This window comes from Onychostoma macrolepis, chromosome 18 (genome assembly GCF_012432095.1).
Source record: "Onychostoma macrolepis isolate SWU-2019 chromosome 18, ASM1243209v1, whole genome shotgun sequence".
NCBI lineage: Eukaryota > Metazoa > Chordata > Actinopteri > Cypriniformes > Cyprinidae > Onychostoma > Onychostoma macrolepis.
Genome location: NC_081172.1, coordinates 13526490 through 13543521, shown reverse-complemented (window position 1 = coordinate 13543521; position 17032 = coordinate 13526490). Strand labels below are relative to the sequence as shown.

The 17032-nt window shown below is 36.3% G+C and overlaps 1 protein-coding gene across 4 annotated transcripts in view; it reads right to left on the bottom strand.

Annotated features, from left to right (window-relative positions):
* The window catches only part of gnao1a (guanine nucleotide binding protein (G protein), alpha activating activity polypeptide O, a), an 87570-nt gene that overhangs the window by 56872 nt on the left and 13666 nt on the right, over positions 1 to 17032 (bottom strand). For all 4 annotated transcript variants that reach the window (XM_058750738.1, XM_058750740.1, XM_058750742.1 and 1 more), the window contains exon 3: positions 8567 to 8708. In XM_058750738.1, coding sequence (XP_058606721.1) covers positions 8567 to 8708 — 142 coding nt within the window. The remainder of the gene's footprint in view (positions 1 to 8566; positions 8709 to 17032) is intronic.

The following is a 17032-nucleotide window of genomic DNA, read 5'->3' as shown; positions in this document are numbered from 1 at the left end:
ACACACACACACACATATATATATATATATATACATATTATAAAAACCTAGATAATACTATTATTATTACTATTATTATTATTATTACTACTACTATTATTTAGATAGTACTAGAATATTTTAATACACTTTAAAGTTAAATTTTAAAATTTTAGTTTAAAGGTGCTGTATGTAGGATTTTGACTCTACTAAAGCATAAAAATACCATAATATGTTTGCAGATATTTAAGAAACATGCTAAGTTAACATACTTGTTTATCTGAAAAACAATGCTACAGTCAGTTATTCTCCTTTGAAAATGTGCATTCCGGCCCGGAATGTCTGTGATTGTTATGGTTTGTGAAACCCGCCCACTGCCAGTGTACCCAATTGTATTTCGGCACCGCGGGTTGCCAGCTGGCGGAAAACACAGCGTATTTAATTGTATTCATCTTCATGTGCGCTCGTTCCTGTTGATGTTATTAATCTGGCAACCTGCATTTGCGTCAAGTCTGGGGAGGAGGGGCCAGGTGAAAATAACCGTCTCCATTATTTTGAGTTTGGACTGCAATACCTAGTTCAACCACTCGGTGTCTATCCTACATACAGCACATAACAGCATACAAGTTTTAGTAATTTTGTTATATGCTTTTGTCATTTTTACATTTCTATTTAGCTTTAAGTATTTTTGGTACTTCAACTTCAACATCCTTTATTTCAGTAAATTGCCAAGGCAGCTTTTCTAACTTTCACTGTATTTCATCCTTTTCAGGTTTTTTTCATCTTATTTTATTTCAAAAGATATTTTTATATCTTATTTTATTTCATATAATAATATAAAAAATAATCAAAAATAATAGTTTAAGTTAACAATAACAGCACTGATGCTGAATGAAAAATTTAACCCAAGATTATAAAATGTTAATTTATATTTCACTCAAGATTGAAATATAATATATTGAAATAAAATAAAAGCATTGTATTATTATTCTTATCATATTTAATATGATAAGAATAATTTTAATAATAAAATAAAATGAATAAATAATACAATCAAATTTGATTAATCCTTTGATTAATTCAGCTGAATTTGAATACTAAATTACTTATCAAAAACTGTTGTCGGTGGTGACTAGGGATGCATCGATTCAATACTCAGGATCGGTATCGGCTCCGATACTGGCATTTTCTGTATTGGAGCCTTTCGTATTATAACACTTTTCTGCACAATGAAAGATTATTAATAGTCTTTCTTGTTCTGTTCTATCTATCACATGTTGCTGCCTTCATTACTGTGCTATACATTTAAAAGAAATGTCTTTTAATTGTATAGTATATATTTATATTAGTGCTGTCAATTGATTAAAAAATTTAATCGCGTTAATCACAGTCATGGACTGTGATTAATCATGATTAATCGCAAATTTAAAATACTAGGATTTACCTGTAAATGTGTAGAGTTACCTGTAAACTAGTTTAAGGAAACAGAACCTTTCACACTTCCACCAGGTATGAGACATAATCCTTATTATTCTTTTATCATTATTCTTTTGTTTTTATTCAGCCATTATCAGCCATTAAACTGGCAATAAAACGTTTACCAAGCCACATCGCGTCAATCCCAGTAAACATTTACCCAACTATTATCAAAAGTATTTCTAAATAAATACAACAAAACATTTCTTGCGACCTTACGTTAAGTATTATGACAAAATGCATTATGAAGAAGAATTGGACCTGTCCTGCAGCTGCATTAGAGCTAATATTAGCATCATGGTTCATAAGACAATTTATGAGATTAGTAGTACACTTTTACTCAGAACTCACTTCAAACCACCAACCATCGAGTGTTTGTAATAACTTCCTTTTGCGATCACATGTGGAATTTGGTCGTTTACTGTTGTTAAAATATGCTATTTATAGCCTTTTATGTCGCTGCACAAATTAGCATTTCAGATGCACACATTCCTTTCAAGAAAATCACATACAGACCATATCCTATCGTAATCGTGTGTTTATTGTCTTATATAATCTATAGTGGCTGTTGTCATGTTTATTTCTGCTGTGTAAAAGCCTTAACATAAATGCTCTGCTGAAACTCACGTTGTTTGATGTTACAACCGCCTCTCCGTTCTTAAGTTTCCAGGGATACATTCCAAGTATAATACACATTAGTAAAAGGATCTATTTTTATTTGTCTGTATATACACTTTGGGCGGCTGCGGTACATTAAAAAAGTAGCCCAAAAAAAATGTAACCCAAGGCTCTGTCATTTGTTTTCAAAATAGCCCACTTGTGCCGTTACCCTGGCAACACTGGTGCTGTACCCTCATCACACAATGATAGATAACCTTCCGCACTGCGATGACGGGAAGAAGTCGGGGTCAAACCTTAATCAAACGATTAATCTGCGTTAAAAAAATATGAACGCGTTAAAAATTTTTGATTACGTTGACACCCCTAATTTATATATAAATGTATTTACTTGTTTTTTCATGAATGTATTTTACAACAATACAAAGAGCAATGTGTAACATTTTATCAGATTTAGTCGTATACGTATTCAGTTTTATTTGTAAATAAAATTATAAAATTATTTTATAAAATTATTGTGCAACCATGATTTTTCTAGAGTATCTTTTGCTGCTGAATTATTCACTAACCTAGTTTATAATAGTATTTTTGTCATAGATTATGATTATATATTTTTTCATTTGTTATTTTTCATTATAATAAAGTGGTCTAAATGTAGTAGATTGTGTTTAACACACAAAAGAGTGACGATCAGGTCAACACAGAGAAGTATAGAAATTCTACATAGATTTTTTTTTTTTAAACTGCGGTATCAGCAGATACTCAGAATTATCGGTATCAGATCGGATTGATTCTGAAAAAATGGTATCGTTGCATCCCTAGTGGTGACAGCCTCGTAGGCAGTGTGCCGACACGTAGCGCCGTTGAGCTTCGGGCATCCCGAGTTCGAGTCCCGGGCTCGTGGACATTTCTGGATCCCATCCTCTCTCTCTCTCTCTCTCTCTCTCCTACTTTGCTTCCTGTCTAACTACTGTCCAATCACAATAAAGGCATAAAAAGGCATTTTTTATTTTATAATAATTTTGGTCTATTGTATTGGATTATTCCAGTATTTGTGTGTGCCATGTAACATCCAAGTGTCTCTTATGCACAGCATTCGAAATCAGTTCCAGGATGAATGTAGGCAGTAGGCAGATCACTATATCTTGGAACGGCGCTATAGAGTTGTATTCTATGAAGGGTGTGGCCCACTCCTCATTCTGGTCACACACGCTGTGTGAATGGTCACATGAGATGGTTGCCTCTTTTTGAGCTGGGCAGAGTGCATGCGAGTGACATTGCCCATGGACACAGACTTGTGGAATGCGTTGCGAGAGAGGCAAAACAAGAGGTCGCCATGGAAACAGGGCCAGATTGGTGAGAGAGAAAAGGAGATAGGGGAGGGCAATATGGAGAAGGCTATGCATACAAAGACGGATGGATAAAAGTGAGAGAGAGGGAAAGCGGGAAGCTGAGAGGGTATAAAAGCAAGAAATAGAGAGTGTGAGAGAAAGAAAGGGCAAACAGATCTATAGAGACTAGGTTGTTGAGAAAGCAGTTCCAATAAAAGCTTCACACCTCAGATTAAAAAGGTGTGAGCCAGCTGGCCTCCACAGCCTGAAGGAACAGAGGCCTGAAGAGTTTGTGTGGATGTGTGTGAGTGATCTGTTCTCAGGATAAGCGTAGACATACTATATGCATTTACATTTAGTCATTTATGCTTGCATGCATAAAAAATTGTATGCAAGCCTCATGCAAGTTCTTCTCTAAGAACATATCACTTTGGTCACATACTGTATATACTGTAGTTCCTCACATATTCTGACCAATTTCTCCATTGATAATAGACATAACTCAGCCCACATGGAATTGGTTAACACAGAACTCTATGCAGTAAATTTGAGTATCCATTACATGCTCTTTTATGAAGTACTTTATCTAATTTTATGTAATTTCAGCTACCAATAAGAGTGCAGCAATCTCTAGGGGTGCTCCGATTGATCGCCTACCGATCACTATCGGCCGATAATCGCTTGGGGATGTTTGATCGGCGGTCTCTAAAAAGGCCGATCTCAAGCTGATGACACACCTGCCGTGAGAGGTTTGGCACTAGGGCTGCAACTAACGATTATTTTAATAATCGATTAATCTGTCGATTATTTTTCCGATTAATCGATGAATCGGATTTAAAAAAAAAAAAAAAAAGCATTCATTTCCAACCCTTTATTCAAAAACAGAACTAAAATCTTTAGAAAGTGCACAAACATGTTGCTCCTTGAACATCCCTGAGCTGTTATAATAATAATAAAATAAAATAAAATGGACTAACACAAAAACATACACATGTATGCTTTACATCTGCCAAATATATAGACTTTTTGGGGAGTGCAAAAATTAAATAATTTAACAACACTGCGTCGTTAGCGTTGGTATTGTATCAGACACCTGCACTTAACATTATATGAAAATCAAGCTCAAATGGAGTTAATAATGTTTTTGACCAGAGAATAACGGAGATGGAGTGTTTTGTCTGTCGTTAGAACGGCTGTAACTGTTATGCAGTGCATAAGTGCATTAAGTGCATTATGCTTTCATCAACTTTTACAGGTTATATAACTTTGATTGTAGCTATATGGGCGCTTAGTTTTTTCTTGTTGTTTAATACACTTGGCCAAAATCTCAAATTAAGCGCTTATGCACATAATGCACAGGATATTTAAAACGTATATAGACAGCAAATAACTAATTCTTCTCCACTCTTCAAACACACAAAAACATTATCCTTTACTGACATAGTGTTTGAGTAAAGAAAACGCTGTACTATTCAAACACCAATTATTTATTCACCCTTGCATTGCGAAAAAGCAGAGATCTCATCTTCTCCAGGCTGTGCGTCAATCTGAACGGAGGCGGGGTGAAGTTACGAGGTCTCGCTGAGAGCTCGATGATCCAATGGCGTTACGAAGTTTTACTGACAAGTTATTTTAATGCTTATCATTGGTTTACTATTTTTAAAACTCTCTGATTTAAAATAATAAAACGAATTATAAGCGACTCAAGTTTGGATAATTTTCACAGCACCTGACTGGGCTAGGGTATGGCAACTGCCATACTCTGCCATACGCAAACGCCGCCCCTGCTCCCACACCTTGGATGACTTGGGTCGCACGGATTTCTCTGCCTCCGCCATGTATCTTTCCTCTACCTCCGCTCGTTTTTTTATTGTTTTTTTTACTTTTTGTTTTTATTTATGAGGCGCCAAACTCTGCTAGCATCCGTGCGCGAGAGAGACTGAGTGTGTTCACTCCGCTCCGCGCTCAACTAAAGTTTTTTTTAATAATCAAACGTCTCCGCGTCGCGCGACACAACGAATCGATTATGAAATTCGTTGCCAACGCTTTTAGTAATCGATTTTTATCGATTTAATCGATTCGTTGTTGCAGCCCTATTTGGCACGACATGCAGCGTACCGTCTCAGTCTCTGTCCGGCACAGGTGAAATAATTATAATGCTGAAAGTGAGGTATAATTCATATTCATATTAAATATGCAAACGGCTTCAATCACATCGCATCTACACTGTAAGCAAGCTGCACGCTGAACAGTTAACAGGAACTGTCACTTACACAATCGAGGCAGGCTTTTCTTTTTAATTCTTGCCAGTGTTTAAACCATGCTCTTCTGGAGACCGTGCGCTCATGCACACTCGCAGCGCGTGCGCACACACACACAACGGCACGTTCACATCCGTTTGCAGTGCGTATGCGGTGCGTATTTTTCCGCGCTCATCATAAAGGATTAACGCGTTGCAGTCCGGCAGTGCGTTCCAGGAGCGGTGCATCTGCAGAAGTGCAGAGATCATTTCCACTGCACGCGCGGAATTAAAGTGACAGCGCATTGTTTGCAGTAAATATGGACATGGATTGACACAAAAATGTAGTAATAACACCATAAATGCATATAATTAAAGTCTACTGTGTTTCACAGTCAAAACATATGACTTTTTGGCTAGGTTTAAAGGGAAAGAGCACTTTTAGATAAACAAGGCAATAATAGATGACACTCGTGGAGGTAGAAAAACAAAGTTCTTTATGAACCGCAGGATTACTTGTAATAAAGATTTAAATGCAAAAGGAAAGGCAGTAGAGCTGACTGTTTCTGTCAATGGTAAGTTTGTGATAACAGACGAAAAGTAGTTTAAATGGTTTGCCACTTGAGCAACTTAATATATAAATCTAGAAGTAAATGCAAAAGTAAAAAGCATTGGATAATGTGTTGCTTTGATTATATTTATTGTGTTTAAACACATCTATGAAAGATTGTATTACTGTACTGTGTAAAAAAATAATCATAATGCTGAAAAAGCATTTTCAGTGACAATGTTTTGATTTGAAATCAAAATAATAGATAAATGTTGTGTTTGTGGTATACAGCCACAGATCAGTTACGGACTCCTGTGTGAAAGCACAATGAGTCAGTGCTGCTTCTGCACCACTTACGTACAGCACATGGACTGCATACACACTGCAAACGGAGGCCTATGTGTGAACCTGTCATAAAAGGCCACCTCACATACAGCTCACAAAATCAGGCTTGTGCTGTGTGTAAGCTATTGCACGACTGTTAAAACAAAAATGCACTGCATGATCAAAAATTTAGGTGAGATAAATATATATTTTTGAAAAATGTCTAAAAAATGTCCCCTCTGCCCCTCAAATTAAAAAATCCCCACTCACAAGAGTCACCTAAGAGGGGAATTCATTTTCAAAAATGAAATTCAGACCCTGAATAAATGTCTAAAAATCCTGATTGGAGTATCACTATAAATAATTCTACATAATAAAAAGAAGGCTGTAAAAGGATCGTATCGGTGATCGGTATCGGCAGATACTGCTTTCTGTGATCGGTGATCGGCCTGATCGGAGCACCCCTAGTAATCTCAGGGCTGTGTAAAGATATATACCAGGTTCAGTACAAGTTAAACCCAATTCACAGCATTTGATTACCACAAAAATTAATTTCATTACTTTGCTTTAAAAATAAAATCTAGTTTTTAAAAAGGATGTGAAAGGGAATCTGTAAACTGTTTCAATAGAATAGCCACAAGACATAAAATCACTTACTAAATGAGGCCCTCTGCCTGAAAAAACAGCAGAAAAAGTCTGCAGATTCCATGTAGGCCCAGCAGTCACATTCAAACACATTATGCCACACTGCTATCTATAAACTCTCTTATTAGGTACATAGATCTGATGCCCTTCAATGCCAGCTTCCTGAGATGTAACTCAACCTGGAAATGAAGACGTGTTCTATTTCTCACAATAGAAAATATATCAATCGATGGCTGCTAGATATTTCAGATGACTGTTCCCTCCATGCTGATAGCTCTGGTTTGATTAAAATGAAACATTTCTTCCTGCTGAAGGTCAATGAGTTCACTGACACTGACATTACAGTGAGAGAGCTTTTGAGAAAGGGCACAATGGGATTGTGAGTCTAATTGTCACTGATGGAACACATTAGCAGAGAAATCTTAACCTGAAGCTTCCCATCAGCACCCAGCCATTTTACTTATGTATTAGGCGGGGAAATGATATGTGCTGTGGCTGGAATCTATCGACACAATCTATTTACCACATCTGGTTCCGTTTCTCTTTAGATTAGATTACTGGTTGTGTCTTTAGTAAAAGACATTTTTTATTAAAGGAATTTTCCAGGTTCAGTATAAGTTAATATCAATTGAGGCTTGTGGTATAATGTTTATTACAAGAAAAATTCATTTTTACACTGATGCACTTACAGTGGAAGACAATGGGGCTATTCTGTAAACAGTATAGCCAAAGATATGAACAATATGTATATGATTGTAGTGTGCAAAAAAAAAAAAAAAAAGAATTATTAACCTTTTTTATGTAAAGCTATATCCAGTTTTTCAACTTTATTGGCATTTGTCATCCCAACACCATAAACCTGAAAAGAACCATAAAAAACGTACAGCTCACATAATACAACACATTTTAACAGAATAATTGTTATATGATATTGTTTATTAATTATATATTAATTATTATTATTATTATTATTAAATTCCTAACCCAGTTATAAAATAGTACTCAAATGGTATTAATAGCATTGCCTCACCTAATCCTTGAATTTTTTGAAGAAAATGAAAGAAGGAGCTTATCTTGTACTGAACCTGGAACATTTCTATAAATAGTGTGACTCTTTTAAAAAAATTTATTCTTACGGAGTACAATTCATTACAGATCATAATTGCAGCCACAGGAACTGTGAAGCTAAAACTACATGTCATTGTCATTGACCCGTGTTATCCGATTCTCCTGAATCATCTTACACAGAAACAGTATATATTTGTCTTTCATATACTGTATAAAGTAAAGAGAAATTACAGCTGATCTCAATTGTTACAATTACCATCCATAAGGTTACAATCACAATGGGAATGTCACTCCTTAATAAGCATTCCAGCTTATCAGGGTTTGCGCTGTACTCACTTTACGCTCCTTGTCTCCGTACTCCAGCCCCAGTGTGTCCATGGCACGCACGATAGCAGCCAGAGACTGGATGGTGTTGCTGTAGACCACTGGCTTGTACTGCTTCACATCATCACCAGAGAAACCGTCCTCATGGATAATCCTACACACACAATAGAGGATATGTTAGAGAGCATGTAGTTCATGTGTGTCTGGAGCACTTCCCCGCTGGCTGGAGGAACCAAACTTTCCAACAGTCAGGAATCATGTCCCATTTCACTGAAATGTTCAGTTCTTCTCAAGATCACAACTACACATTTCTAGACTGACAGTCTCCAGGCCCAGCTATGGTGATAATACAAGAGCATAGGAAGGATGGAGAAGATGATTGGAGAGTGAAGGGAGACAGCAAACACTGATGTTCAAACATACCGATACAGATAGTGATGCAATATGTCTGTTATCTGTGTCTCACAGCTTCAATAGGAATGCTCAGCCCCCGTGCTCTCAGTATTGATAAATTTAATTAAAGCTTACTTTATTGCTATTAGGGTTAATATATGCATAGTTACCAAAGCCATTGAGTGAGAATTAGATGTAACATGATCTATATCAGCGGAACTCAACTTCATGAGGCCAATAGGGCCAAATACAATGATAACTTATGATCTTCCTTTAATGTAAGATTAAAGTCTATTCAGACTAGACTAGTTTTCATTTGTTATTTTAATCTCATTCAAATCAAACATATTAGCATGTTCATCACACATCCTTTGTGAAATAAAATAAATAAATAAAAATAATAATAATATTGAGCGAATTGCCTACTGCTTCTCAGCAAACTCCTCTGAGAAATCTAATCCTGAAATCTAATTACTGTGTTTTTTTTTTACAATGCTTCTCCTCATTTATTTTGCTCTACTTCACTGAATACCATAACTAAAGAACAGTAACTGCAATAACTAAATTTCTGGGTAAAATTACAGTTGGTAATTCAAATATTGTAGGCATCTCATATGACTTAAATGTTTTTTGAGGTTTTTTTTTTACTGACCTAGTGATATTTTCTATCCACACATATACATTTACTACTACAATAGGTTTCGCAACCTTCTGCAACAATCACTTTTAAGAAAAGAAACACTCCCATTTTAGTAATTACAGACACACTTATTAAATCCAATACATTTGACAGTAATTGTGTACATTATGTAAATTATGCGAAAAAGCAATCAAGGGCCTTTAAAGTCTGGATGACATGCATTCTTGTGATAAATACTTCAGATTCGAATTGTCGGTAAGATAATATTGTTGAAACTTACAGTAAAATTAAAACCTCACACTATTTTCAAAAACATTTTAAGTAGATTACATTCATAATAACTATGCGTGTCAAAAGCCACAGGCTTCTAAATGTCAAATGATAAATAGAAGTGAAGAATGATTAATAATTTCATTAGTTGTATTTATGCAAAAAGTAAAAGTTATATCAAATTGCTACATTTGTTGTAGCCAGAATAACCAAACAGTTACTGTCTCCCAGGGATGTAGAGTAGGTAGATCATCTTCATTTTGTGCTATTGAGAAATCAGTGGAAGATGCATTTTTGTGATGATGAGGGTATTTTAATCATCACATTTAGTGAATTACAGCAGTAAAGTACAGTTGTATCATTCAGCATTGTGTTGGAGAGCAGGGTGTTCTTTTTAGACAGCCAGCTGTGTCCTTGTCCTCCTGATTCATAAGTTATAGGCCTATTGTACATTGTCATGGTTTTTACTGTCTTTTTAGTCTTTTCCCTCACTCACATTCAATATTCAAACATTATTACCCATTATCTAAAATAAAATGGAGTTATTTCTGCAATAGACGGCATGCCCGACTTTGATCCGGGGAAAGTAGAGCATTCAGAACAGCGAGGGATGGGTTTCTCACAGAGAATATGACCCTGCTGGAGCCAAACCACAAAGGGGGGCCCCAGTGGCACTTGGTCCTTCTGTGGCCAAAACCCCTAATTCAATTGATTTAGCTGAAATTAGGTTTGGACATCTGTCTGTTCTACAATACTGAAAGATGGCAAGGCATTTTTAGATCATGAGGCTTTGACCTCCTTTGCGAATAATATACACACAAACACACACATTATATGCATTTCCTTAATGTAGCATTGTCTGGCCTGAAAGCTAAAGCCAGTGAATTACCACATCAGCGCTCGGTTGGTCTTGGTAAACGGTGTTAGTGTGGCATGAGAAAAGCCAGACAGACTGGCAAAGCCTGGCATTATGCAGACTCAGACATCACACTGGCTTATTAGACTGGTACCAGGGAGAGGTGTGATGAAGCATGTGTTTGGGGATGATATTTTTGACCACTTGGTGCACCCACACGCCTAAACACAAACTCGGGTGGCCTGAAGGCTATACTACATGCCTATCATTAGCTCACTATTGCACTTAGTTCAACCAAAATCACTCTCAACCACCCTAACAGTGTAAAAAAAAAAAAAAAAATCTATCTTTTGCTATAGTGCATCAGTAGGAAATATAAGTTTACATTTCCAAACTTTCATTTTGCCATTAATTGTAATAATCCAGTGAGATTTTTGTTTGCACAAGGAATCTGACAACAGCCTGATCTCAGATCTGATCTCATCATCATCCAGTCTGTCTGGAACGACATGAAGAGCAACAGAACAAACTGAGACAGACTAAATCCAGAAGAACTGTGGCAATGTAATAACTCAATAAAGCCTGCAATAAAAAAAAATTATTCTAAAAATCACTTCACTTATGTAAACCATCTCATCTGGGATGATTTATATCAATATATCAGAAATAAATCAGCAGTAAAGAGTTTTTTCCCCTATCATTTTCTCTATCATTATCATTTTTTTTTTTAATCGTTTACTGATAAATGAGAGTAGAGCTATGGGGTTGTTTGAACACAAACACCTGTGCTGCTTTTCTTTTGATCAGTCTTCAGGAATCAGATTAAACTGAATTAAACAGTCAAATTAGGTGAATGGGTTGTAATAAATCTAATGGAGTTTAAAAAAATATTCATCTGAAAAAAATAAGTTAACACGTTCACTTAGGCAGCACTTGAACTGTTTCCTCATGTGTAAAACGTCTTTATATATTTCTTTTATGAGCAATTCAAGCTTCTTATTCAACAACAGTTGGTGCTAGCAAACCAATGAAAACAGTTTGATGATGGGATTGCATGGCCATTCCCAGCATCTCTCTCTCTCTGCTTGTCTGTCACTCTCACTCACTCTTTTACATTTCTCAGATGACCAATAAATAATTCAGCTGATAAAAATAACAAATGTTTAGGGTCTTTTGAAAGTCGCAATATAAATAAGGACATCGGTTTTTGATTCCCGCAGGAGGATGGAAACATTGATCTGTTTCAAATGTGAGACACTGAAAGTAGACTCTAACTCAGAGGGCTCCTATTCCAGTCGACCTGGCAAAGACCAAGGGCTTGACACACACACACACACACTGCACACAGTCTTGGTCACAGATACGCAGATCAGGATACTGTCCTGAGGCCAAATAGGTTCCCACACCTGTGGGCTAGAATGAAGTCTCCTACTTATATCTTTTAAGAGTTGTATTGACTAGCCATTTAGTTCTACCACTAGTCGATTTTTTCAGCCTTTCGACTGTTTATCATTACACGACTTCAGCCTGGAATCCTTCATATGGACTTCACATACAAAATTATTGCAAATCTCCCTGAAACTGCGAGTCACGAGCGAATGGGGCAAGACTGTTTTAGCACTGACATGACAATGCAGCCAGCATGAATCTGGCAATGGAGATATGTGCGCTTTCGGCACATCTGTGCGATTCTCTCCAATCACAAAGTCTCTGTGAACACAGTGCTGGACTTGCCAGAAACAACAAAGGCCGCTGATGGTGCACAGCATACACTCTCAGAAATAAAGGTACAAAAGCTGTCACTGGGGCGGTACATTTAAAAGGTACATGTTTGTACCTAAAGGGTCCATTTTTGGTACCTTAAAGGTACATATTAGTACTTAAAGTGTACATATTTTAACCTAATAGGTACAAAAGTGTACCCCTTTGAAAAGGTACCGCCCCAGTGACAGCTTTTGTACCTTTATTTCTAAGAATGTATGGAGAGTTATTTACATAAGGTGAATATGGACATGTCAGGACCTGGAATCAGGAATCGAACTCGGGTTGCCATGAGCGAAGTTGCACTACATCGACGCACTAACCACAAGGCTATCGGCACCGAAGTTTACAACATTTATAAGAAGAAATGTTACTTGAGCACCAAATCAGAATGATTTCTGAAGGATCACGTGACGCGGGAGTCTTGGTGAACTTAAAGGAACACTCCACTTTTTTTGGAAATAGGCTCATTCTCCAACTCCCCCAGAGTTAATAAGTTGAGTTTTACCGTTTTGGAATCCATTCAGCCGATCTCTGGGTCTGGCGATAGCACTTTTAGCATAGCTTAGCATAGATCATTGAATCCGATTAGACCAGTAGCATCGCGTTCAAAAATGACCAAAGAGTTTCGATATTTGTCCTATTTAAAACTTGACTCTTCTGTAGTTATATCGTGTAGTAAGACCGGCGGAAAATTAAAGTTGCGATTTTCTAGGCCGATTTGGCTAGGAACTATACTCTCATTCCGGCGTAATAATCAAGGAACTTTGCTGCCGTACCATGGCTGCAGCAGGCGCAGTGATATTACGCAGCGCCTGAAAGTAGTCCCCAGCTATATTATAACTAGTTACCTAGCTGGGGACTATTTTCAGGCTCTGCGTAATATCGCTGCACCTGCTGCGGCCATGGTACGGCAGCAAAGTTCCTTGATTAACTCTTCTTAACTCTGGGGGAGTTGGAGAATGAGCCTATTTCCAAAATAAGTGGAGTGTTCCTTCAAGAGGTTTTTTTCAAAAACATTAAAAAATACCTTTGAACAGTACAGAACATAATACAACTATGTAATTGAAAAATGCATTACCTTTTTTCATGTGTTAAAGGGTTGACTCAACACATACATAAAAGGTAAGTTATATAAAAGTCTGCAAATGAATAAAAATATTTCTGTTGCATTGCAACAAAGAACTGTAAATATTTGTCTTTTCCAAATATCATAATACTAGCTTAAATTATGAAAGGAAGCTTATGCTATTCTATAATGTGCAGCAAAAATCACCAGAAAAGCTCGCAAAGATTCACACATAGTCACTCTTAGTCTATGAGAACGCTGCCAAACTAAGTTCTAACAGCTTCAGGGATCAAGCTCCAGAACCCACATGAGAAAGAGCATGATGAAGAGTTGTTACGAGAAGAGACAAGACCAGGGGTGTGTTTTGAAAGTTTATGTGAGGTTAACACTCATTTTCATCTTCGCCTCTCCTCTGATAAGGGCTGATCTCTGGAAGCCAGCATGTGGGCGGAGGAGAGACATCATTACAGCAACCTTTCCTTCAGATGAACTTATTATAGAACAGCTCATTAAAGAGGAGAGAGAACAGAGTGAGAGAAAGGATCATCTCAGATTTGAAAACTTATGGCATTCATGCATGAAGACTCTAATTTCTCACATCTCGAGGCTGTCTGTAAGGTGTGCGTTTGTGTGTGTGTTCTGAGAGGTGAACGATCTGGCCAATACAAGCTCCTGCTGAGGTTATTACACAATCACACCAACTGTGCTCTGTGACCTGTAAGTTGGATTGAGCGCACTCAATCTTATTCACACAAAGGGACAAATCATCATGGCATTCACCAACATAAAAGGCATGTGCAGTACAACGGATAGCGTAGCGATTTAAAGGATTAGTTCAAAATTCTGTCATCATTTACTCAGCCTCCTGTTGTTTCAAACCTTTATAAATTTTTCTATGTCATTCCAAACTCATATGAATTTCTTACTTCCATACATCACAAATATATATATATATATATATATATATTTTTAAATTGTAAGTGGTAAAAAGGTGGTAACCGTGATAGAAAATTGTTACAAAGAGAGGCTTTTTGGATTTTTGAGTTGAAATCAATAACCCCGACTAGGGGTGAGCGATATGAGCGAAAATTCATATCACATATATTTTCCACTGTCCAGACAATATCGATATTATATTGCGATATGAGAAAAAAAAATGGAATCACATTTTAGAAGACCTTAGTTAAATTAGAGGCAAAATATGTATTTTAACCTTATATAACTAGAAAAAAAAACATGATTTCAAGATCTAAGGCAAAAACAGAATGGTCTGACTTTAGATGTGTGAAATTATGCTACATAAGACACCTGCGCAATAGAAAAACAGCAAATGGACTGAAAGAACATGCAAATTCACTCTATGACAGCAGATGGCGCTTATGGCCTCAATTTAGCGTTCCTTTGGTTACCGCTGTAAACAGAAAGAGAAAAAGAAAATGACATCTAAAGTTTTCTGAAGAGAGTTCCCTTCAGATACTCATTCATATTAACCCCCTGCCCCCAATTCATTATTTATATTTTTCTTCCTATATTTCGAACATTGCGAACTGTGATCTTGCGCTGCCTGCTACAGTATTTTCTCTCTTTGTGTCCGTGTTCTGCGTCTCTGTCCTGTGTTAACGGCTGTTTACAGACTTAGTAATATTACCACAAAAATTACATTTTGGGAAATTATTGTAATCCAGGTTGTGTGCCGTTCCAAAAAGCCGATCGTGTGTTTGGAGCAAAAACAATGAATCCAATGAAATTCATGAATATGTAACGGTATCCACGATATAGCAAAATCCATATCATGGCACAACATAATACCGATAGTCACATTAATACCGGTATAGCGCCCACCCCTAACCCCGACAGAATTAAATGAAGAGATGGATCTTGCATGTTTTTTGTAAAGGGAAATTGTTGGCATGACAATTATCCCTCACTGATTAAGAACAACAATTTGCAATTGTGCCTATATAAGTGTGTGGTTGCTTTTTTGGCTCATGTGCACTGAAGAAAGCATGGGCTGAAACGTCTGCTCTTTGTTCTGTTTTTAATACACTTTGCATTTTTGTCATTTTTGCATATGAAAAAAATAAAAACTATATTTTTGGTAGACCTTTTTTGGTCTGATTGAATTTTTCAGTGTGCGGACAAATTCATCTACCTATTGGACTAATACTTTCTTTTTTTTTTGTTCAACGCAACTGAAAACATACACAATTTCTGCTTGATAGCTTAAAAAAACAAAAAGGCACTATGAACGTACTCCATACAGCTTGTGCACTATATTTCAATATTTCTGAAGTTTGTTTACCGACAGTGGTTTCTGGAAGTATTCCTGGGCCCATTTAGTAATGTCAATGACAGAATCATGCCGATGAGTGATGCAGTGGCGTCTGAGGGCCTGAAGACCACGGGCATCCAACAAAGGTCTTCGGCCTTGTCCCTTACGCACAGAGATTTCTCCAGTTTCTTTGAATCTTTTGATGATGCTAAGCACTGTAGATGATGAGGACATTGAGGAACATTGTTTTTAAAGTATTCCACAATCTTTTTACACTCTCTTTCACAGATTTGAGAGCCTCTGCCCATCTTTATTTCTAAAAGAGACTCTGCCTCTCTAAGACATCCCTTTTATAGCGAATCATGTTACAGACCTGATTTCAGTTAACTTAATTAGTTGCTAGATGTTCCCCCAGCTGAATCTTTTCAAAATTTCTTGCTTTTTCAGCCCTTTGTTGCCCCCGTCCCAACTTTTTTGAGACCTGTAGCAGGCATCACATTTGAAATGCGCTCATTTAGTGGGTAAAAATGTAAAATTTCTCTGTTTAAACATTTGTTATGTTATCTATGTTCTATTGTGAATAAAATATTGGCTCATATGATTTGAAAGTCTTTTAGTTTTCATTTTATTCAAATTTAAAAAACGTCCCAACATTTCCGGAATTCGGGTTGTATATAGAAATATTGTTTTAAAAACTAATAAAATGAAAAAAATTTATAAATTGATCAAATTATTACATTTTGTAACAATTAATAAAACAGAAACTAAAATAAAAATGAAATTAAAACATACAAATAAAAGCTAATTCAAACAATTAATAAAAACTATAGTTGTACATAAATAGTACTAAAATATACTGAAATTGGTAAATTACATTTTATATCTAGTGGACGGAAAGATTTTCAGTTATTTAAATTTTAGTTTGTTCCTCATATTGTATGGCTTCAGAACACTTGGAATATAGTGCACAAAATAGGCACCATCTTCTTTCACTGTATAGAAAAGAGCAGTATAAAAAATTCTAAAAGTCATTTAGTTATTTCATTACATGGAAGAAAGCAGTATGGCTTTGGAACTATGATATTTAGATTTTTTTTTTTTTTGGCTAAACTAACACTTTAACTTTTAAGTTTTTTGTTGTCCTAATGGATGTAGATAAATGGATGAATAAATAGATAATCATGGATAAATGAATAAATGTAGAATGGTAGAAGAAT